The sequence below is a fragment of the Chenopodium album genome, chromosome 19 (genome assembly GCF_948465745.1).
Source record: "Chenopodium album chromosome 19, dcCheAlbu1.1, whole genome shotgun sequence".
NCBI lineage: Eukaryota > Viridiplantae > Streptophyta > Magnoliopsida > Caryophyllales > Amaranthaceae > Chenopodium > Chenopodium album.
Window position 1 is genome coordinate 4,050,899 of NC_137852.1, and position 26,036 is coordinate 4,076,934.

The 26,036-nt window shown below is 35.7% G+C and overlaps 1 protein-coding gene and 1 non-coding gene across 2 annotated transcripts; both read left to right on the forward strand.

Annotated features, from left to right (window-relative positions):
* Positions 1-20,109: 20,109 nt before the first annotated feature.
* Positions 20,110-23,728, forward strand: LOC145595085 (uncharacterized). The gene is made up of 3 exons (XM_081651443.1): positions 20,110-20,267; positions 22,479-22,854; positions 22,970-23,728. The coding sequence occupies exons 2-3, from the start codon at positions 22,501-22,503 to the stop codon at positions 23,432-23,434; spliced, it is 819 nt and encodes a 272-aa protein (XP_081507569.1). The 5' UTR covers positions 20,110-20,267; positions 22,479-22,500; the 3' UTR covers positions 23,435-23,728.
* Positions 23,729-24,584: 856 nt separating this feature from the next.
* LOC145596373 (small nucleolar RNA U3) lies at positions 24,585-24,799 on the forward strand. Its single transcript, XR_014103215.1, has one exon. It is a non-coding gene; the product is annotated as a small nucleolar RNA U3 (small nucleolar RNA).
* Positions 24,800-26,036: the final 1,237 nt, after the last annotated feature.

The following is a 26,036-nucleotide window of genomic DNA, read 5'->3' on the forward strand; positions in this document are numbered from 1 at the left end:
TTAGTGGTAGTGGTCCCAAAAAAATTTTGTCCGTTTTTGCACGTGATACATGTCTGAAAAGTTTTAGTAGGACCCACACCACCTTTTTTAGTCTTCCTATCTCTCTCCTCCTTTCTCTCTCTTCCTTTTACTTTTATGTCATTTTAATAGTTGTGACTTGTGAGACACTTTCATTTGTCTCGTGTAAGGATCCTCTAGAGTTGAACTCTATAGATTTCAGCAAATCAAGACCCTTGAAAGAAGATCAATGCCTAAGATCTATCATGCATAAATTTAAAAAGTAAAAATTAAAGTAAAATAAAAAATATTAAAATACTCTCACTCTCATAACTCTACAACTCTACAAATCTTCAACTCTAGAGGATCCCAACACCGCCTCACAACCCTTGATTTATACTTCCTCCCTTTCCATTGATTTTCATTACATGCCATGCACTCATAATAATAATAAAAAAGTTTTCCATAAGATTTGAACTGGCAACTTTTAATTCTAGAATTAAATATCTTACCACCAAACTATGTGATTCTTTAGGTATTATTTTGAATACAAAATATTAATAAGTAGCAAATGACAATATGAATAACAAATTTAATTACAAGAAAATTAAATCATAAATTACAATGTATATTAATGATCAGTTAGTTTCATGTAATAACTCGGAGCATTGTCCGAGCCCAAAAACTAGATAGCTTTTAAAAACCTCCCTATATCTCTTTAGGATTTAAATTTAGGAGCAAATATACAAACGAAATCATAAAATAAGACAATTAATACGAGTAATAACAACACCGACCAATAGATTTGTGGCTTATTATTTTCCCAAAACCTAGCGTGCAAAACACTCTTTCGGTTTATTTCTATAATATAACGTAAATAGGTTTAATGTTAATCATCTTCTTCTCTGGTTTTACTTTTTGAATTAAATTTAAACTTTTAATGACAATCAAATACAAAGTAATTGATTTTCTGAAAGGAAAGGAATCAACCAATGGTTTCTTATTAACCTTATATATCTTTTTTTTGTTGTTGTGCAAACATGAAAACTAATCAATAAGATCATTTAAATCATACACATTTTATATGCAGATTAAAGTCCATTATCTTTTAAAGAAAAGTTGAGAGATGAAATCTCTAAATCCTAATTAAATAAGTTTTTTACACCAAAATCTGAAAATAAAAAACGCACTTGAAAAAAACAATGAACTTCAGTACAGAGTACTATGTAACGTAAGGATGCCTTAACCCAGAGGGTCAGAGAGATAATTCCTCATTTCCCGTGAATGCAACTGCCCCAATAGAGAACAAAACCAAACTAGAAACGCTTGCTGCTAAGTCCTAAGACTCCTAACGTTAATATACGCTCCCCTAATTAATCAAAGTCCCAAAAGCCGCACAAATATACGTAACTCCCAACAAACAATGGTTGAAAGCTTGAAACTTGTATATGACGACTCAACCAATTTCAAGGAAATACCAAACCAAAAAACGTGACACCCCTCTAATATCAAGAATTACTCGATTTTTATAATTTTACTTCAAATGATGTTTTAGCTGGTTGAAAATTGAAAAATTATAATTCAAAATTTTATGTAAATATAACGGAGTATAGAAATATTAAATGTTTTATTTATTTTAAGGAGTAGTATTTTGTCGAATAAAATTAAAATATATACTACGCAGTTCGCTCTGAAATCTACAATTTTTACCAAATATTGTTCATTTAAAATAGGGGTGACCATTTGGGTCAACAAGTCGGGCCTGGATCAGATTTCAGGTCAATTTCGGGTTGTCCTTAGAAACTATAAAAAATAATGTAAAACTTAATATTATTACGAAATATGAAATTTGGGTCAAATCAGGTCAAATTCAGATTGTTTGGGTTTGGGTCTAGTCGGGTCAAGTTCGGGTTTCTCACTGTAACTTCGGGTCGGATTATCGGGTCGAGTCAGAGATTGTTAGCCGTGAAATAAAAGAATGAATTTGAGACTTGAAAGTTTATTTCTTCTCATCTATCTCCTCATCACAAACTAAATGAAAATGAAATTTGTTTAGAATGTATATTTGAAATGTTAAGAATAAATTTACTCACACAAAGTTTACATGTAATAAAGTCTAATAAATCAAAATTAATAATTGCATGTAAAAATATAAACATAGTACATTGAATCAATTAATTAAAATATTTCAGATTCATATATACATATATACACTCAATAAAATTTCATACAAAATCCTTTAAGACATGTACACTCAAAACTCGATCTACTCGGCTACTCCGATCTACTCATCCAATAGTTTAGGGTCCGTTTGGCATCGCTGTGGTTTTCGATTTTTTTATTTTTTGTTTTTTTAAAAGTATATTACATATGTTAAATAATGGCAAAAAATATATAGACTTATTAAAATCATGATAATTTTGAAAATTGACAACAAAAAAGTGAAAACACCTTTTTCTTGTTTCCTGTTTTTGGTTTTTAGTTTTCAAAAAAACAGAAAACTGAAAACAAAAAATGATGCCAAACAAGCCCTTATTAACTCGATTTCAATTTAAGTTATTTTTACCCTAAAAATTAAGGATAATAAACCGCTAGAATCCTTGATTATTAAAACATGTTAAAAAATAAAAATAATTACACAAAACACAGATTCATAGATATTTTATGACAATTCACTCAATAAAAAGTATCACTCAAAATCGTAAATAAATCAAAAAATGAAAGCGAATTAAATTTCAAATAGAGGGAATATGCATATATATATATATACCTTATAGACCTTTCCACTAACATGGAAACGCTCTTCAACAAGGCATCCTGGAGGAAGCCAATGGTATTGAGGGGAGCTCATGTCATGGATGAATGATTCTGCGTCAACGTCGGGGTAGGATATACGCAGCTTAACTCGATCTCCCAACTTGTTCAGCGTTGCCCGGGTTTCGGCTGTTCGCAGGCCGTAATGGTCACCCCTCACCATTTTTGATCTGCGGCTTGCGGAGCTGGTTGGTTTCCTCGCCATTTTGGGATGAGTTTTTGCAATATTGTTTGGTGTGTAAATATTAAGAGAGAGGGCTACATGTTTATATAGGCAAAGAGTTTTATGTTTTGGCTATATGCCCTAAAATTTGTTGATATTTCATTTGATATCCTTTTTTCTTTAGAAGGTTAAATAAATAAATAAATTTTTGATGCATGCAAAAACAATTTCTCGTCATTGCATGCGTAATAAATTAAATAAAAAGGCTGGCACTTAGTGTAAGATTGTAGCTTTCAAAAAAAAAAAAAAAAAAAAAAAAAAAAAGAAGAAAAAAAAGAAAAAAAAGTGTAAGATTGTATTGATTTCAATACTATATATTTCTGTAATTGTAATAATTTAACAATTTACGGAATATATTTGTTACATAAACCGTACAACCATACGTAAATAATAGTACGGAATATTACTTTAGTTAATTATATTGATAAAAATGTTCTTGCTCATTTTTCACTATCTTAAATGAGTATACTTATTAAATTAAAATCTATTCATTTAATCGAGTGCTCATGTTAGACAGTATACACACGTGATTGAGTATATAATTTACAAATTATCATTTCTTCTATGTCGATACGACAAATTAACTTTGCTAATAATATAACATTGAGGTCCATATATAGTCTACATTTATAATTATTTGCTCAAATAGTCCCTAAAATGTGACAATCTTGAAAATATATATTGGACAATAATGCAACGGTTAATAATCATAATTACTGATCACAATCCCAAAATGAGGAGATATGTTACCAAGTTAGAGAAGTGAGTAATCAAAGAAAAATCAATAAGAAACGGGGGAATCATGTCTGATATCCTTGATCCTATCCAAAAATCAGAAAGAGTTTTGTACAGTCATTAATTAGTCACACTATCTCATATATATGTTTAGTAGTCACACTAGTCTTGTTTCATGAGAACGTTGTTTAGGACTTAATAACAAGGAAGCAAGGTTGGTCCAACAAGGGGAAAACGTTACTCAGTACGTAGTTTGAATGGTCAATCAAGCTAAGTATTCACATGTACCATTAAGGTTTGATCTTATGTTATAAAATGTAAGGTGTGTACGTGTTTATTATTCTTTAAATATTATAATATACGTACCTTATTAAATCATTTAGATATCCGTATAACTAATATAACGGATAAATTTTCTCAAGTGAATATAACGATTAATGAACATAACAGATTTTAATTAGGAATTGAAATTTACGTTACAATGAACTAAACAACTTTTTAAGGGATTATTAATACCGAATATAATCTCTTTTTAAAAGACTTTATAGTGAAAATAACATATTTTAATCCGATAATTACAATATAACGAACTTAACGACCTTTTAAGAGATTATATATTATTACCGAACATAATGACTTTTTACAAGATTTTATACCATGCCTAAAAAAAAGATTTTATACCGAACATGATGGATTTTAATTAGGTTATTACAGTACAACGAACATAACGACCTTTCAGAGATAATTGATACCGAACATAATGACTTTTAAAAGTTTGAACAAACGGATTTTAATCAAGTACTATTAGTTACAGTACAATGAACTTAATTTACGGCCTTTTAAGAGAGTATTAATTAGTTAATGCCAAGCATAGTGACTTTTTACAAGATTTAATTTTATACCGAACATAACGGATTTTATTCAGGTAGTTACAATACAACAAACTTAACGACCTTTTAAAGAATAATACCAAACATATATAATTGCTTTTTATAAGATTTTATACCGAACATAACGGTATGTAGTAGATCAGATTTTTCTTAACCATGTGAGTGGTACATAAAATCTATTTTGATTATGGAACGATAGCTAGGTCGATAGTCCATAAGACATGCATGTAGTAATGTAGTATGTGCAACTATGCAAGTTCCTCTCCCAATTCTTCTAATGTATGCATGGAGAGGTGGTAAGCATTCAAAGTTTCAACTCCTAGTTTCAATGTATGGTCATTTATTTATTTATTTATTTATTTATTTATTTTTTTTTTTTTTTTTTTTTTTTTTTGTAAAATCAAATATATAATATACTTGAATTGGTAGGTAGCAATTTCAAAGATAGGTGGGTCGTAGCAATTTCACAGATATATGGAGCACAATATTAATTACATTCTTCGATTACTAAATGAGCATTATTTCAAATATTTTAGAAAACATTAAGTTCCTTTATCAGACAAAGTCTTATTCATTTTTTTGGGCAATTGGATTTTGAAAGGATGTGTATGGAAAAATAATTATGAAATAAAAAATTTTACAATAATTTTATAAAATCAAGGTAAGCATGGTATGATTTGTTTTGAAATAATAAGCAAGAAAAACAATACTATTCCGATTAAATAATTTAATTGAAGTAAGCAAATTAAGACAAACTAAAGGGAAAAGATTGGGTGATAGACTCGGAGTATTTAGCAAATTAAATTTGCTGATTTTCAAAGAAGACCATAATAATTCATCAATAGTTAAACACTTAAAAGCATCAAATTATGGCCAAACAATTGTCTTAGCAAGTAATCCAAACAAACTACATTCTTAAATTAAGAGAAGTTCAAATAAAAGAGATATAGTTTATTATGGATGATTATTCTTCGAGACTTCGACCATGCAGTTGTCCAGCTCAAGAGTCCTGAAAATACCCAAAAATAAACAAATTAATTAGACATAGAAATGCGTATAATAAGTGGAATTTTCTTTTTTTTTGAAAGCAATAAGTGGAAATTAATACCTACTGTATTATGCATTATACCTTTTTAGGAGTCAAGAACAACCATTCCCTGCTTGGACCAGTGATATAGTACTTCATATTTGGTATTATACTGATTGCCCTTAGGATCATAATAATACTACATTTTGAAAAGAAAAAAAAAAACAAAAAAAAAAAGTTAATGGAAATTCATAAGCTATTTAATTAATTAAATACACGAAACCTCTTATGTATTTAGTTAACAAGGCCACACGATGCATGATGATCTAGCAAGACTTGATTTAGTGGAAAAGTTTGCATCTTTCAATTTGGTGATAAGGTTATAGAATCAAACCCAATTAATGACACTTTGGGGTGGAAATTCCGTTACACACTCCCCCTACTCCCAAATGGCCTATAACTCAGTAACCTACATGATTATATTTTTTTATGTGATTTTTTTTTTTTTCAAATTTAATTAATTTTGACTATAAACAGTCAAAATAGGACCAATGCATTTTAGGATAGAGAGAGTACAATTTTTGCTTAGTTGGGCTGGTTAAAATTCAATTTCTAAAATTAAATATAAATAGATTTACACAAAGTCTTATGTGTGGCTAGCCATACGATGTGACCAGCAATTATTGGGGTTACTTATTAGTGTAATAGGAGTTACTTACTCAGTGTAATAGGGGTTACTTAATCAATATTAAAGGGGTTGTTTCGTCAGTGTCATAGGGTTACTCGGTCAGTGTTATAGGGGTCACTCGGTTAGTATTGCAACGGTTACATGATCAGTGTTATGAGGGTTACTTTTTTCTTTTATAAGTGGACACACGGTATGTGAAAGGAATGGTGTCCTTCGAACAAGTGTACTATTCCGTTAGCGGGTTCAGAATTATTAGAAAGCTAATATATTCAGTAAGGTCAAGTGATCGGAATGCCTGGGTGGAGGCCGCTTCCGATCAGTAATATTAATGGATAATTAATGTTACAGCTTAATCTTGACTGAACCCTTCGGGTCACACCCAAGCATTCAACAAACCGAATCGACGAATTAATTCGGAAGGAATTAATGAGTCAACCGAGTAATATTTATTTAGACGTCGGAAATTCGAGCTTAGAGCGTCGAAACCGAGCGTCGGAAGTCGAGTCGAAAAATAGTGAAAGACGAGACAAGAAATAGTAATAAATCAACAAAAGACCAAAATACCCCTAGCATCGGAATGCCCTAGCAAACCGAGTGCTAAGGGCGTATGGCCTAGCATGGTGGCTAGCATGCGCACCAAGCCGAGCCTAGGCTGGCTGGTGCGTGCTAGCGCACCCATGCTAGCATCGCAAGGCTAGGCGCTGCCTAGTGCGTGCTAGCATGCTAGGCTTGTGCGCGCAATGGCTAGCAAGCCATGCCGCAACAAGCTGCTGGAGCTAGCACGCTAGGCGCGCCAGCCCGCAACAGCTAGCAGCAGCATGGCTAGGCCATTGCTTGCTGCCTAGCAGCGCTGGCCGAGGCACAAGGCCAGCAGCAGCAGCCCGCACAAGCATGCTGGGCATGCTGGCCAGCAGCAGCAGCAGCCCGCATGCAAGTGCTGGGCTTGCTGGGCTTGCTGGGCGTGGCTGCCACGGACAGCAGCACATGGCAGCCCACCTTGGCTGCCTTGGTGCCCAAGGGTGGGTGCCATGTGGCTTGTGGTCCTTGAGTGTGTGGGAGTGAGTTGGCCGGTTATGGGAGAGGGAGTGGGGAGCAAGTTTGGTCCCCCCCTTCTCCAAATGGTCCTCACCTAACCACTCACATGAGCTTGCCACTTGTTGATTTATTACTAGCTTGATTATTAATTTTATTTTAGCTTTAAAATAAAATGGAAAAATCAAAGTATCCCACATTGATGGGAGAGCAAATGATACTCCCATCATTTCCTATAAATACCCAAGTATGGGCATTGGGAAAGATGCTTGAGTAAGAGTTGGAAAAGGCATCACAATTAGTGAAAACCTTTGAACTCAATATTATTACTCGGGTTTTGTTGGTCGGGTCTTGCTAACTCCAAGACATTGGACCTAGTCGGTTTTGTTGGTGCGGGTGGACTTCGTTGGAGGTCTCCGTGCGAGCGGGACTTGAAGCTTTCAAGTAAGAGCTCATTTGGAGCGAAGCACGCGTCAAGGGTAATTAGCTTATCTTAATCTTGTGATTAATTTAATTATGTTTATGGTTTTATTTATTGCGAGTGCGGTCTTGGTTTTGGGTTTATTTCCGCGGTGAGTCGGACTCACCAAACCCCAACAAGCGGTATCGGAGCCTCGCTCGTTTATTTTTAAAATCATAATATTTTCAAGGTGTTATTATGGCTTATTTTTCTGGTTTTAAGTTGCTAATTATATTAGTAACTCGTTTTTCAAACTTTACCTCGTATTTGAGCTATCTTCAGCCCCGAACTCAGATTTCGACCCAAAAATAGTGAATTTTGGGTGGAAAACGTGTTCTGGAAATGGTTTTACCCTCCTAGGGCTCGGTTTTTAGCCAAAAAACGACCAGAAATGCATTTTTCGAGGGATTTTTCGTTTTGACGAAAAATTTTAAGTCTTTCTAACCTTGAAATTTGGTTGCATATTTATGGTGGTTATGTAAATGGTTCTTTCCTTATTTTATATGCAATTTTAGACCACTTTAAGCATGATTACTTGGTAGTAATTGGTGCTTGAAAGTTTGGTTTTATTTTTCACATAATTGCAAATTAATTGCATTGAGTGTGAAATAGTTGTTCTTTGATGCTTCCAAGTATTAAAGATTCAATCTTTATTTATGATAAGTGATTGAAACTTTGAGTTACTAAATTCCATGAATTTTGGTTAAACTTTGTTGATTTAATCATTTTTTAGTTGATTGGAATCATAAAGTTTAAAACTTGTGATAGAAATTGGTTTATCTTCATATTGGAAGATATAATTTTTCATGAAGTCACAAGTATTAAAGTTGGAGTCTTTATTGAACTTATGTTCATTTTTCCAACTCCCTTTTATTTTGTCAAAATCTCAAGATTAATTTAAAGTGATTAAATTAATAGTGAGAAATGCCCTATTTATTTTTGTTACACCAAGTTAGACCAATTTTATTAAAGAATGATTCTTGGTAATAAATTTGGTTAATTGCTTTGGATGAATTATTTAAGTTGGACTTGTTATTTTTCATTTTTCCTCAAAAATTGATTCTAAAATTAATTTAGAATTAATTTATAATGTCACACATAAAATTCGATAATTTTCGAAGCATTAGCACGCAACACGAGGCCTAAGAGCCCCGAGCTAGCTCTCGGCCAGCTGGGCTGCTCACGCAACCCATATGTGGCTGCCGAGGCTGCTGGGTGCTTCGTGCTTAGGTGCGTGGTGCTGTGCGACTGTGTGTGCGAGGAAGGGCGTGGGCTGCTGCTCGCTGCCAGCCATTTACCGCACCAGCCAGCAACAAAGCAGCAGCATGGCGCAGCAGCAGCATAGTGCTGTGCGCGCTGTGCGTGCTGCTACGCTTGGCTTGGCTGGGCGTGGCGTGGGCGAGCACAAGCAGCCCATGGGCATGCTTGGTGTTGCGGGTGTGCGAATGGGTATGTTACGTGCTTGTTGTACGGTACGTACGATCCCATAATTGGCACAATAACCCCGGGTCATTAAGGCGATGCTATTTTAAAGTTAATTTTAGCATTGCTTAATATGTAAATAAGGGTAATTTTGGGTTCCAAGTCTTAGTGCTAGGCACTTAGACATTATGGAATACGTAATTTTGCTTAGATTGTCGTTTTAATTATTTTAATTATTTTGTTTATTTAATTAAAATTTTGGAGGCTAGGCCTCGGGTTTTTGAGCGACATTTGCAAAATTAATTTTGACAAATATTTGGGTTCACCGACTTAATTAATTGGATTAGTTAAGATTGGATGCGGAATTTAGTGGGAGCGTCTCTTAGTTATTACCATAACCGGTTAAAACAACTTTGACTAGTTTAATTAGGCGTGTTAATTGAATTAACCACCTAGATTAATTACTAGTTCCCGCGCGGTTTTATGCATTGTTACTTGTTTGATCGTTGTAAAATGCATGGGCCATTCACAGATAGTGAATGGATGAATGGAATGTAAAATTCTCTCACAGGTTTTATGAAATGGCAACTAGTGGGGCCCGATTAGGATAGAAAATACGGACTGTGATCCGTGATGTATTTTTGTAAATCTAAATACGGTCTGCGAACCGTTGAGTATTTTTGTACCTTAATATTTAGATTAGTCCTAATCGTAGTAACTAGCAATTATATTATTTGGTCAAGTCTTGAAGACGGGGTTCTTAGAAGACGAAGCCATGAAGTTGCAAAAGAAGACCTTTTGAAGACTTGAAGATCTCAAGGGGTCATGCTAGTTGCCAAATGCATCTCTATTTATGTTTTCGATATATATTTATGTTTATATATATATGAATTATATGTTAGATGCATGGTTAGGATTTCGAATGTTGAGATGATTAATTAAGTTCACTTAAATCAACCAACATAGAAACCCTAGGTCCCTTAAAATTGAGTAAAACTTGCCATTCCAAAACACACTTACCAACCGAACGAGGGTAGTGGTGGGCTACGCCAAAGCGAGGCATCACTACTTCTCCAAGGAACGTAAGGCATACTAGGTATGCAAGTGGTTTTGGTTATACTCAACGATATGAGTGATGGAGTCCTAACATGTCGTGGCAAAGTGAATAAATTGTTTAGAGAGCATGGGATGCGACGATTTATTCAACCAAGAGTGGCTTGGAGCCATTAGCAAAGCGTTGCTTACCTTAGGAGATTGAGTGTTAAGACAAGCCAAAGCATGCTTAACCACTCTTTGTTTCTTTGGATCTTGGAATCGACTTATTCTCACCAAAATTGGGGACAATCTTTAATGTGTGAATAAGACGTTTTAAATAAGTTTGATTAAAACGCATGATTTCAATCTTATTTAAGTATAATGAATGGTTTTTCATTAAAAAAAAAATTCTTTCAATTGTAGAATCATGTCTTCAACTAATGACAACGACCTTATGCTCCCGGAATTGCCCAAAAAGTTGCCAATTTCTCTGAACTTGGTAAACTTTAAGGAATGGGAAGAGGAACTCCGAAAGACCCTCCGAAATTGCTACCTAGAGCACATTCTGGACACTCAAATCCCGAGTTTCTACTCAAAGGGGATTATGAGTGATGAGGCACATGAGGAATGGAGTGAGGATTGCAAAAGAGTTTCCAGACTCATGGCAAACTCCATCCCGGTACAATGGAAGGAGAAGTTCTCCAACTATTTTCCGGACATGATGCTCAAAGCTCTAGAAGACGTAGTCAATTTGAGAGTCACCAAGAGTACCAGAGGCAACTATGATGGACTTGTGGAAGATGTGACTAGGTCACTCTCGAACATGAGGATCAAGCCACCGCAAGATGGATGTCTCATCAAAGAGAGACAAGAAGTATGGGCTAAGGTCTATAATGCAAGACTTAGACCCGGGATGCCACTTCAAGCTCATGTGCTCAACATGACAAGGCTATTCACCCATCTGGAGCTAATTGGCAAACCAGTGGAAGATGAGCAAGCAGCTCTCATGCTACTAAGCTCACTACACTCGGGGTATGTTGCATTAAAGATGCGACTTACGGCCAAGCGGAACAAACTTTCCTTGATGGAAGTTGTTCAAGAGCTCCAGAAAACCCATTCTTGCAAGAAGGCTAAGGTTGCCCTGAGACCAAAGAAGAAGGAGTTCAAGAACAAAGCTAAGATGCGCTGCTTCTATTGTAGTAGACCCGGACACTACAAAAGAGAATGTAGCATGTATCTAGCAGATGAGGCGAAAGGAAAAGTAACCTCGATCTCAGGTATCATCTTTACACTTGAACATAAGCAATTTATGAGGTATTAGATACCAGAAAATTGGCTCACTATATGCTCCTATTTCAGGAACAAAGTGAGCGGTGCTTTTCAAGTGGATATGAGTACAAGTGGAAGAAGAAGATAATCTTTCAAAGAAAGCTTGTAAATCTCATATTTTGTCTAGATTTAAAACTTTTTTAGTTTTATCTACCATATTTTGATCTTGTGGCGTTGGACGTCATTGTAAACTTGATCACAAGACATATCATCTTGTTTATATTTATGGAATGACACGTTTGTGTCTTTGGACAAATTGTTTATAATGATACCAAAAGAGCTAAGACCATGGAGTCAAATCAGACTTACTTGTGGCATTGTCGTCTTGGCCACATTAACATCAAACGCATCAAGAAACTTCTACAAGAAGGTGTTCTTGACTCTTTCGATTTAGAATCGTTTGAGAATTGTGAAGGATGTCTATTAGGCAAGATGATTAAACAGCCATTCTCCAAGTTGGGAGAAAGGGCAAGTGACTTATTGGGTCTTATACATACCGATGTATGTGGACCAATGAGCTCATGCAACCACAAGAAATGGACATCGATATTTCATCACTTTCACAGACGACTATAGTAGATATGGCTATGTCTACCTCATGTCGCACAAATCTGAATCATTTGAAAAGTTCAAAGAATTTCAGAGTGAAGTTGAAAATCAGCTTGGCAAGAAAATCAAAGCCCTTCGATCGGATCGAGGTGGTGAATACTTGAGCCAAGAATTCGATGACCATCTGAAAGAAAAGGGTATACTTTCAGAATTGACACCTCCAGGAACTCCACAATGGAACGGAGTATCCGAAAGGAGAAATCGGACCTTGTTAGACATGGTACGATCAACAATGGGTCTTAGTGATCTTCCTATCTCTTTCTGGGGACACGCACTTCTAACTGCGGCACTAACACTGAACCGTGCTCCATCAAAAGCTGTAGAAAAGACTCCATATGAATTATGGACGAAGAAACCTCCTAGGTTATCTTTTCTAAAGATATGGGGATGCGAAGCATATGTCAAGAAATTGATCTCTGACAAACTTCATCCCAAATCTGACAAGGTTTACTTTGTGGGCTACCCAAAAGAAACCAAAGGGTATTACTTCTACAACAAATCGGAGAACAAAGTGTTTGTTGCTCGCGATGGTGTCTTTTTGGAGAAGGAACATCTTTCCAAAATGACAAGTGGGAGGAAAATCGAACTCGACGAAGTTCGTGAGGATGAGCAACAAAATCATAATGACAGTCAAAGTGCTCAAACAGCATCTGTTGACGAAGGTCAAAATGATCAAAATGTGCAAAGTCGAACCGACAATGCAAATGCTCAATCCATTACCCTACGTAGGTCTCTGAGGCCGAGATCTCAACCTGATAGATATCTTGGTTTAGTATTAACCGAGAATCAGGACATCCTGATCATGGATGGAGATGAACCGGCAACCTACAAGCAAGCGATGGCGAGCACCGACTCTGCTAAATGGCAAGAGGCCATGAGATCTGAAATGGATTCCATGTTTGATAATCAAGTCTGGGACTTGGTTGACTTACCCGAAGGTTATACACCGATCGGATGTAAGTGGATTTTCAAGATGAAAACCGACAAAGATGGAAATGTATTCATTTACAAAGCTAGATTGGTGGCAAAAGGTTACAGACAAGTTCATGGTATTGATTACGATGAAACCTTTTCACCAGTTGCAATGCTTAAATCCGTTCGGATCCTCCTAGCGATTGCTGCATATTACGACTATGAAATATGGCAGTTGGACGTCAAAACCGCCTTCCTTAATGGTTATTTGGAAGAAACTGTGTATATGACACAGCCTGAAGGTTTTGTCGACCAAAACAATGCTGGGAAAGTTTGTAAGCTTAAGAAGTCCATTTATGGATTAAAGCAAGCAAGCAGAAGTTGGAATCTGCGTTTCGATGAAGCCATCAGTAAGTTTGGTTTTATCAAGAATCCAGATGAATCTTGTGTTTACAAGAAGGTCAGTGGGAGTGACATCACCTTCCTAGTCTTATATGTCGATGACATATTACTCATTGGAAACAGCATTCCGTTGTTAGAGTCTGTAAAGGCCTGGCTTGGAAAGTGCTTCTCAATGAAAGACTTGGGAGAGGCTCAGTACATACTAGGCATCAAGATCTATAGGGATAGATCGAAAAGGATGATTGGATTGAGTCAAAGTACTTATATTGATAAGGTACTTGCTCGATTTGGCATGGAGGAGGCCAAAAGAGGTCACCTGCCAATGTCACATGGCATAACCCTAAGCAAGAAGCAGTGTCCACAGACACCTGATGAGCGGGTAAGAATGAATCAGATTCCATATGCTTCGCTTATTGGATCTATCATGTATGCCATTATATGTACTAGGCCAGATGTGTCGTATGCCTTAAGTGCTACGAGCCGTTACCAATCAGACCCAGGAGAGGCGCATTGGACTGCGGCCAAAAATATCCTAAAGTACCTGAAAAGGAACAAGGATAAATTCCTGGTGTATGGTGGTACAAAGGATTTGGTTGTGGAAGGTTATACCGACGCAAGCTTCCAGACAGACAGAGACGATTTCAAATCGCAATCTGGATATGTGTTCTGTCTAAATGGAGGGGCGTTTAGTTGGAAGAGCGCAAAGCAGAGTACAACTGCAGATTCTACAACTGAAGCCGAATACTTGGCAGCTGCTGAAGCAGCTAAGGAGGCTGTTTGGATTCGTAAGTTCGTTGGCGAACTTGATGTTGTACCCTCTATAAAGGGTCCAATAGCCCTCTATTGTGACAACAATGGAGCTATTGCTCAGGCCAGAGAGCCTAGAGAACATCAGAAGGTCAAACATGTCAAGCGGCGATTTCACATGATTCGAGAATGGAAATCAGAGGGTGAAATCAGAATTTGCAAAGTTGGAACGGATGACAATGTAGCCGATCCACTTACTAAACCTTTGCCTCAAGTGAAGCACAACAAGCACGTTGAGGCAATGGGAATCAAGCATGTAGGAGACTGGCTTTGATTTCCTTGTTTAGTGTTTTAGTTAATTTTGAGAAAAAGTTAATGTAAGACACTAAGGAAAACCATTCATGTTTTGGAGTAATATAAAAATTTCATGCAACATTTTATTACTCCGTTATGCTATTTAATTGTGGTTTAGGATTAAATAATGAGTCCATTCGATTCTGAGAATATTCAAAATAGGGTATCAAGACCAGTCTTGGTAAGGAAACACCTATTAAGTGAACATTGAATATTATAATCGAAAATTATCCCTAATCAAGGTCATTTAAACGATGGACGATTAATGACCGTTTGAGATTAGTGTGTAGTCTGATTTATAGCACCGTTTCATGTGCTACGAGGACATGATTGTCATAAATCATTTGCACAGGTATTGGTTTAGAACCATACTGGATCGACCTATGAGAATACTTTAAGAAATTAAAAATTTGTCATAAGTATACTTCTCATTATGGCTATCGGAACCTATTTCCTCGACCATGAGTATTGTGAGTTCTCTTGTTTGAGTACTAGTTCGCTTTGATGTTGTCAAACGTCTGCCGTAATAGGGGATTATAACGGCAACACTCGGGCGGCTAGGTCCTCTCAGTAAGAGGAGCTACATTACAAGACTGGGAATGTCCCCCTAGTAAAATAGGGAAGATGTCTTTGTTGTATTCAAGGCCTCTCGTAGAGCGAGACTGTAAAATGCATGGCCGTGCTCGGATGGATTTTAGAAATCATCTGTTTATTGACAGTCGGACTCGGAATCGGGAAACACTTCTGGACGTAATAAGGATGACAAAATAAATCTTACCTTATAGTTCATGAAGAGACATTAAGCGACATAGGAAAGGGCTGTACACAAAATGAGCACTTGTCCGGAAGGACAAGTGGGAGATTGAAAGGAATGGTGTCCTTCGAACAAGTGTACTATTCCGTTAGCGGGTTCAGAATTATTAGAAAGCTAATATATTCAGTAAGGTCAAGTGATCGGAATGCCTGGGTGGAGGCCGCTTCCGATCAGTAATATTAATGGATAATTAATGTTACAGCTTAATCTTGACTGAACCCTTCGGGTCACACCCAAGCATTCAACAAACCGAATCGACGAATTAATTCGGAAGGAATTAATGAGTCAACCGAGTAATATTTATTTAGACGTCGGAAATTCGAGCTTAGAGCGTCGAAACCGAGCGTCGGAAGTCGAGTCGAAAAATAGTGAAAGACGAGACAAGAAATAGTAATAAATCAACAAAAGACCAAAATACCCCTAGCATCGGAATGCCCTAGCAAACCGAGTGCTAAGGGCGTATGGCCTAGCATGGTGGCTAGCATGCGCACCAAGCCGAGCCTAGGCTGGCTGGTGCGTGCTAGCGCACCCATGCTAGCATCGCAAGGCTAGGCGCTGCCTAGTGCGTGCTAGCATGCTAGGCTTGTGCGCGCAATGGCTAGCAAGCCATGCCGCAACAAGCTGCTGGAGCTAGCACGCTAGGCGCGCCAGCCCGCAACAGCTAGCAGCAGCATGGCTAGGCCATTGCTTGCTGCCTAGCAGCGCTGGCCGAGGCACAAGGCCAGCAGCAGCAGCCCGCACAAGCATGCTGGGCATGCTGGCCAGCAGCAGCAGCAGCCCGCATGCAAGTGCTGGGCTTGCTGGGCTTGCTGGGCGTGGCTGCCACGGACAGCAGCACATGGCAGCCCACCTTGGCTGCCTTGGTGCCCAAGGGTGGGTGCCATGTGGCTTGTGGTCCTTGAGTGTGTGGGAGTGAGTTGGCCGGTTATGGGAGAGGGAGTGGGGAGCAAGTTTGGTCCCCCCCTTCTCCAAATGGTCCTCACCTAACCACTCACATGAGCTTGCCACTTGTTGATTTATTACTAGCTTGATTATTAATTTTATTTTAGCTTTAAAATAAAATGGAAAAATCAAAGTATCCCACATTGATGGGAGAGCAAATGATACTCCCATCATTTCCTATAAATACCCAAGTATGGGCATTGGGAAAGATGCTTGAGTAAGAGTTGGAAAAGGCATCACAATTAGTGAAAACCTTTGAACTCAATATTATTACTCGGGTTTTGTTGGTCGGGTCTTGCTAACTCCAAGACATTGGACCTAGTCGGTTTTGTTGGTGCGGGTGGACTTCGTTGGAGGTCTCCGTGCGAGCGGGACTTGAAGCTTTCAAGTAAGAGCTCATTTGGAGCGAAGCACGCGTCAAGGGTAATTAGCTTATCTTAATCTTGTGATTAATTTAATTATGTTTATGGTTTTATTTATTGCGAGTGCGGTCTTGGTTTTGGGTTTATTTCCGCGGTGAGTCGGACTCACCAAACCCCAACAGTATGGCCAGCCACACACAAGACAAACTGATAAATTTATAGAATGGTTTATTTTGGTGTTCTCTAGATATATGATTATATACGTAGTATTTTATTAATTGGTTCTCTAGACGTCTAGATCTAGTTTCTACCAAATATTTGATTGAGATACAATTATACAAACATACAATCTCGTCTATCTTCTCACAAATTAATGAGTAATGTTTAAATTTTGTTTAGAATGTATATTTAATTAATATATAAACGTTTAAAAATTAATCACACAAATAATTGCTACATGTAATAAATTCAATAAATCAAAATAAAGATTATTTGCATGTAAAAACACATTAACCGAATAATCATTTTTGGATTAATGTAAACAAGCTTGACATTATTTAATTTCAATTTGTACGGAGACCTTTAAAACATGTTCACTCAAACCCCGATCTTAAGAGCATCTCCAATGGTTCAATTATAAGGACTTGCTTGCAATTTAAATAAAGTTCCTAGCTACATGCTTACCATTGGAGAATAAAAAATTGAGCAACATGCTAGCAATTGTAGCCCAACCAAGCTAAATGCTTGATTGAAAAAGAGACAAATAATCTCAATTCATATTGGAACATGTGTATAATTATCTATTATTTTTTTAAAACTTTATTTTTTTGCAAACTACAATATGTTGTGGCTTACCATTGAAACAAGTTGTTGCTTAAAAAGTGTTGTAGCTTAGAAATTTATGTGGAAAAGCAAGCTACAAAGCATTGTAGCTTGCCATTGGAGATGCTCTAACAAGCAAATGACTAAATCGATCTCATTTTTCATTTTGAAGAACAAATCGATCTCATTTGAATTTCATTTAGCCTTAAATTCTAAGAATTATTACACATAAAAACACTTCTAAAATTTGTAAAAATTACTCATAACACATATCTACTAGAAATATTATTTGTCAATACATTCAAGACAATTCATCAGTCAAAATATATGTAATTAAAAAAAAAATGAAGTCAACGTTTAATATCAAATAGAGGGTTAAATTATTTATACAAACAAATTAAAGACGTGAAATAAAAAGGGATTTATTTATTTATAGCATGCATATATATACCTTATAGACACGTCCATTAGCAAGAACTCGCTCTTCAGCAAGCCATCCAGGAAGAAGCCAGCGGTATGAAGGGGAGCTCATATCATGGATGAATGACACCGTCCCGTTCGGATCGTTGCCGGCAATACGTGCATGTCCTCGTTCTCCCAATGTGCTCAACGTTGACATCGTCATCATCGTTGGCCTGAATCTGTGCTCTCTCATCGTCGCGCTGTGCCCAACCATTTTTTTGAGGGGTGAAAGAGTGAATGAAAAACACAGGAGAAAAATAATTAAGGAGCTTAGCAAGGCTATATGGTTGATTGATATGAGAGGGGTGTACATGTATATATAGTCGAGGTGGTGTTTATGTTTGGGTATTAGGGCCATAAATTCTTTAAATTGCATTAGGTGCCCTTTTGCTTTTGGAGGTTTATTTTTTTTTATTTAATTTTTATTTTCGATATATGCAAAAATATATTTCTTATAATCATGTATTATGCTTAGGACCTGTTCACATTTACTGAACTAAGTTGAACTTAACTGGACATAATTGAACTGATTGGAGCTAAACTGAACTGAACTGAACTGAACTGAGCTGAAATGAATATTTTATGAGAGAGGGGAATTAGGAGCTGAACTAAATTGAACTGAACTGATTGAAACCAAACTGAACTGAACTGAACTGATTGAAGCTGAACTGAAATTAAGTACATGTGAACTGACCCTTAGTATAAAATTGTACGTATCGATTTCTATATTATAAATATCCAAATTTGCTACATTCATCAATCCATACTACTAATTGTATATAGAAGTGTGGAGTATTGCTTTAATCATAAGATAATAAAAGCCGTTACTCATTTTATTTGTTTTAAATGAGTATACTATTTGAAATCAACACGTGTAAATTAACTTAATCAATTACTCATGTTACGGAGTACACGTGAATATATGTATAATTTGCCAATTATATATCTTTTCTTACATGTTGTTGATATATATGCCATAGATATTTAACTTTGCATGCTAGTGAGATTGGTCCAAAATCTAATTTTATTTGCTCAAGTAGTCCTTAAAATGTGGCAATTTCGAAAATAGAGTTCAGAGGAGGATGGAAAGTTTAATAATCGTAATTAGTGAGGTAATAATCATAATTGGTGATATTGTAATAACCATCCCAAAATGAGGAGATATGCTACCTTATTAGGAAAATGCTTATTCACAAAAAAAAAAAAAAAAAAAAAAATCAAGAAAAATTGGGTATCGAGTCAGATATCCTTGATCCTATCCAATGGATAGAGGATAGTCATGTGTCACACTTTTCATGAGAATGTTGCTTAGGACTTATTAGGAGTTAACTAGCAATGGGAAAACGTTGCTTGTATTTTAAATGGTAGGTCAATGTGTATGTCCACGTATAATCAAGTTAGTTTTTAAAAATACATTTAGTGTTTGATATTGTGTACATAGTTATATGGAATATAAGTTGTGTACTTGAGCGATTTTTTCAATTCAGATATCGGTATAATACGATAAATGTAACGAATCTTAGATTGTTAGGTAAATATGATGAATCTAACGGATTTTTAAAGATAAATTACAACGAACATAACAAGCTTTTAAAAGAATGAGTACCGAAGAAAACAGTTTTTTAAAGAATTAAATATTGAACATAACGGTAGATCGTTTAATATCTCACTTTTCCTACATGTTCCCTATGATGTTAATTGAGCCACAAACGACAAAAATATAAATGTAACAAAATTTTCTAGTTATAATACAAAGAATGTAATGAAAATTTCTCTATTTATTTTTCTTTTTGGCGGTTACCGATTTTTACCCAATTGTACTTAATTTCACAAACCAAATTATATTTTTACTGTACTGAAATTAAATTAATTTTATTAAAATTTTTTTTAAAGAATCAAGCCAAAAAAAAAAAGCATTATTTGGAGTGTTAAGAGGAAGTAGGTCAGTAGGTGGACTAACATCCAGTATAGTTAGTTCTGGCCTGAAGCCCATTTTCACACCTAACTCCCGAAAAAAAAAAAAAAAAAAAAAAAATTGAGTTTCGAGTATTATTGCTAAGATTAATTAATAAAAAATAAAAATTAACGAGTACTGTAGAGTTGTTGGTAGAGTTTCAGTTAAATCTAACAAAGTGGGGCTCCCAAATTCAATTTTTTGATGTTCTTCCCTGGAATGGTGTGAATCCCAGGTAATTTCTCAACTTTATTTGTTTTCATATTTTAATTTCATCGAAATTTCTGCAATTTTGCTCATTCCCCTGTTTAATTTTTGTTTTAAATTATGAAAATTTATCTCATAAAAGTTTATTTTAATTTTTTTTTTCCCATTGATTGTATGAATTTAGGGCTTGATATGATTCAATGTTTTCACTACCATGTTGCTGAAATTTTGATCTAAGAATACGATTAAATTTGGTATAAATTCATATAGAAACTTCAGTTTTTATTTTTAGAGATATAAAGTGTAGCACTTTCAATTCTATTAAGTTATTGATTGCTAATTTCTTATGAATTGTTGGTTGTAAAATAGAATCGATGTTTAATTTTTTTCCCCCCAGATTTTAAGGGATGATTTGATTGTTTGATTGTTAGATTGGGGATAATTTTTGAGGAATAGAGATAGTTGAATCAAGTAAGACTCTGATCACTTAATGTTGATTATTCATTAGAATATACAAGATGTTAAAATGTCTCTTCTGAATTGCAATTGAATTTTACACTGCATTGTATTTGTGCATTTGATGGTGAAGGTGATGTATTAGTAATTATTAATTTATTATAAGGGCCGAATGCGTTCGAATTCTAGAGCTGTTAATGGTTTATCAGAATTTGGGTTTTTCAATTGCATAGATCTAGTTTTTCGCCTCCAAAAGAGTTTTGTTTGATGTTAAACAGACTTTGGGATTTCCACTGCATAGATTGAACTATATATACTATGCAGCATAGGTTTACAAGCCAAGGAGTCTAAGGCTTCAAACATTAGTCCTTTAAAACCCGTGGCTGTGTCTTTGAGCTTCAAGCATTTAAAGATGTAGTTGCGACATTTGAAAAGAATTATTTCTTAAGGTCCTGTCATATACCAAACTTACAGACTGAAATAATTATATGTTCATAATGCACTTAGATTTCCTGGTTGATTGTGTTATTGAAATTCGCATAGGATTTCCAAGAGTATTTATACGATCCGTGTGTGACTCGTGCTTGTACCCTAGCTAGTGCATGTATGCATGGTTTCCATATATATATTCTCACGGCTTATTAAATGCCAGAGATTGAAATATTTTTTTACTTGCAACTTGATTGAAATATTTAGCTCATTAACTCTTGATTCTTCTAGATTTGCAATTGAAAGGCTTATCTGCTTATGTAATCTTTGAGATTGATCAAGCCATGTTGTCCTAGAAATCCTTATATGTGCCTCGTAATGAGCTTTTAGTGGAAAAATTTACGATGTTCTCAGCAGCGAGTCTTCCTATTGCATCTGGCAAATTATGTATACATAGGAGTATAGGACTGTAGGAGCATGTGTTGCCAGAAATGTTATCAAAAATCTAATGCAGAACAAGTTTAAGCGCAAGGTCCCTCTTTGGATTATTGTCACATTCTCATATTTGTAGTTGATAGGCTTTCTCACGATATGTGTCTTGATGAATTATTATTGGCAGACAAGGGGGATATGCTGTATACCACTACAGTACTACAAGTTTGCCAATCTTGTCAATTGATGAGCTATGAAGAACAAATAGGTTTGAACATTGTGCTGTCCTTTCTTGTTTGAGTTCACCTCTTTAACTCAGGACATGCTTTGGACTATGCCCTTTTAGGCATTGATGCCTGACTGAATTTTGAACTTCTGTAGTAGACGTAATTAAGTGCCTTCTGCTGTCTAAATGTGCCACTCTACCACAAAAAAATGATCATTTCTTAGTAGAGACTAGAGAGATTAGAATGTGGACTTTGCATTTTGCTAGATGACATAATTGGTGTTTGTATATAAAATGAGAATAAGCTCTAAAGTTATACTAGTCTGTCAGTTTGCCGAATGCTGAATGTAGCAGGTCTGTCGGTCTCACATTAGCTTATTGTTGACGGAGTCGGGATGATATTTTTCCATTTTGGTGAATTTTGATGGTTCACACATCACTAGTAGTTAGTGTGAGTCTGACCCAAGACCTGCCCATACTGGAATAATCACAAGTGCAATTTGTCTTCAATTATATGCCTGAAGAATTCTCTGTTTATTGTTATGGAGTCATCATCAACAGCTACGTTTCTCTCTTGGTTTTGTTTCTTTTCTTATCTTTTTTAAATAAAAAGAAAATTGCAAGTATATGCTGTGTTAGTGTTGCATGTTTAATGTCTTATATGTGATATTAATTCATGAACACCTTAAATACCAGGGAAGTGACTGGACCTGGTAGAATGGTAGACTCAAATCAGGATGTTGGTGACTATGACACACTGAAAATTGATGGAGTGGAAGTTCTGTGGACTGAAAAATATGAATCTTTATTTGTATATATAATGGCAGAAGAAATTGCTAAGGGAAACATGCAAGCAACTACTTTTGCCAACGCAGCATGGAAAAGTATTGCAGAAGCTCTGAGACAAAGAACAGGGAAGGAATACACATATTTGCAGTTGAAGAATAAATATCACAACCTGAGGGCTCGATGGAGTGACTTTAGTAACCTGTTGCAGGAGAGAGACATTGTGTATGACTCGATAACTGGAGAAGTTATTGCTTCAGATGCTGTGTGGAGAAAATTGTCAACGGTATGATTTGCAACCTTTTTCTACAATTAATAGTTGAGATTTGGTAATAATTCATGCCATTAGTTTGATGAGCATCCTTTATTGTGGACTTGAATTATTTGTTCTTTTAATGCAGAAATATCGGCGAGCTAAAAGCTTCAGGAAGAAAGGATTGAAAGATTATGACAAATTGTGCGTGATATTTGGTGATCCAGAAATCCAATACATTAGAGGAGATTCCAGTGAAGGAGATGGAGATCCTTATAGAACCAAGAGAATTGAGAAACGTCAAACTCCAGAGACCCCATGTAAAGATATATTGGTTGAGAAGTCTACTGCTCCTAAGAGACAAAAAATCAGTAAGAAGTTTAGCTTAACCCCTTCCTTGGATTCAGTTGCTGATAGCGGTGATGGTTGTGGGTACCAATCTGTGCAAGTTCACGATGTTGTTAGATGTATGGAGGCACTGAACTCGCTAGAAGGAATAGATGGAGCTTCATACGTGAAAGCAGCAAGGTATATTCATGATGACCCTCTATGGAGAAAGATGTTTCTCTGTATGCCAGATGAAAGGAAGAAAGACTGGGTGCTCAACATTTGAATTTTGCGATGGTTAGAGTGCTAAAACTTCCATTTTTGGATTGTTATGTCTGTCCGCTACAGCGGCATACATGTAAATGTTCTGGATTTACTACATAACTTTTGGATGCTGGATAGGTGTATATATATATACCGAGTAAAAAAAAAAACTCGTTGCTCAAGTACTCTTTCCATCTCTTCTCCAACAACCTAAATTAGTATGGAGTGTATGTGACTAAAATTTCCGAGGGAGTATTTTCTATATACTGTATATATGTATGTTGAAGTAGGAAACACAAGGTCGAATTCGATAATTCTCGAAACAATTCTAAATTCTCTAATTTTATGTGTGACATCCTGAGGAAAGGTATACAGTGGACGCAATAAACAGTTTACCGAAGAAAATTTCTTATTCTTACAATGTATTTCTAAGATCCTAAACATACTGTATTTGACATAATTCTTATGTGTTTCTAAGATCCTAAAACATACTGTATCTGGCATTCACTTCGAAATTAACTTCATAATTAACGTCGAAACCTGAGACCCTAGCAACACACGCATTTGCTAAAGAAAATCGGAATCCTTTAAATAGTACGGAGTACAAATAACCAAAGGCCCCAAGTATTGATGTACTCCCAAAATAGCTGAGACCTTTGCAGGGAGAAAAACTAGACTACCCTCGAAATAGGGCAGACTACTGTCGTAAAATTGCATTGCTCGTGTATATGAAAGCGTTTAATCTGAGCTCGAGTATCAAGGAACTTAAACAATGCCATGGCATCTTTATCATTAGCAAAGGAGTAATCCACCCCATATTTCGTATGCATAATCTTTATCATGATGGATTTAGTCTGGATATCCATCATGCTCAATAAGATATTTAAGCCAAAATGTATTGTTCATGAGTATCGAGTATAATGCAGCAATGGACTGAGGTCAGGAAGTTGCTGTCACAAAGTAAGCTGTTTGATCTCTACTTGAGGTTTGCCGAACAAGTAGTTATAATAGAAAACTTGACAACAATTCGAGGTTAAAGGGATTAGTTATTTGTAAATTCAATTGGTTAATGCAGTGTGTTTAACTCTAAAACATCAACTCTATAACTCCCACATTGTTATTTTACAAAGTAAACACCCTGTTTATAAACACTTGAGCTGCATATGATGGATACGACCTTACTTGAACAGGATCTGTTCTATAGGATCGTACCTCTGTATCCTTGAGTTCTAAGGAGACAGAAAACCAAGTCTGGTGGATGAATTATGACCGTGTGATCAGAGCGTGATTAACAGCTACCTTTGGTTCTCGGACCACTGGTGCCGTAGATGATCGTTCCCCAGCTACTTTGTGAGCTTGGGATGGTCACACGATTGTCTGACAGACTCCCCAACAAACTTTTTGCAGCCTATGAACAATGTAATTTTTTACTCCCTCCGTTTCATAATAATGTTCCTGTTTCGTAAATTGATGTAATTTTTTTACTCAACTTTGACCGCAAATATCTTTAATCTCACAATAGCAAAAATTATAAAAGTTAGATATTAATAATCTACTCATCAAGACGAATCAAACTAGATCCCACATGACTATATTTATTCTTATAGATTAAGAGAAATTTAGAAGATTCTCTCTTTCTTAAAAAAGTCAAAGTTTCCAAACAGGAACATCATTGTGGAACGGAGGGAGTATTTCTTTTATTTTTGGAGAGAATGAATAAAGTAATTGTAACAACAAAGTTTGATTATAAGGTAATAGACTTAATGGAAATTGGCTTTTGAATTCTATACACCATAATTCTATACACAAATAATGCTCTTATGGAAGTGTACCTAGTCAATGTTAATAATGCTTTTAATTTCGTATCATAATTTATGGAAGTGTACCTAGTCAATGCTCTAGAACACTTCTAATCATCTAGAAGAGCAATAAGCATTCGACGTGTTGTTCTACTCAAGAATATCATTCGTAAAGTCGTAAACGAGATCAAGCCTCGATGGCCCCACGGAGGAAAGCAGAACTTCAAAGCAGCAAGTGCATCACAAGTCTGTGTAGTTCAACATCTACACCAAATAACCTTTGATCGAGATCAATCCTCGACGATCCTTAATCAAAAATTTCAGACAAAGGTCTATATCAACAATCTTTGATCGAGATCAAGCCTCATTGATTGGCCCTCAATCAAGAACCCAAGTCAAAGTTATTCATCAACATATTTGATCGAGATCAAGCCTTAACAACCCTCAATTAAAAATCCAAATTAATCCGTGAATCAAGTAAAGTCAAAGTGGAGATCAAATCAGATAATCAAATAAAAAATTGCACCTAAAATTATCAAATACATAAAATTAATATTTTGTATAATTTATTTTGATTCTATAGTTTAAAGATTAAAATTTGTGTTAATATTTTACAATATAATAAATCATATTAGTATATTACTCATTCAAAATTAGTTATCACATTTATCATGAACTTATACTACCTCCGTTTCTTTTTAGTTGACACATATTCCTTTTTAAGAAGTTTCTTTTTAGTTGACACGTTTCCTTTTTGGGTAAATTTTTTACCTTACATTTAAAAGCTACCCCACTTGCTTTTTCATTTTCTATCACTCTCTCTCT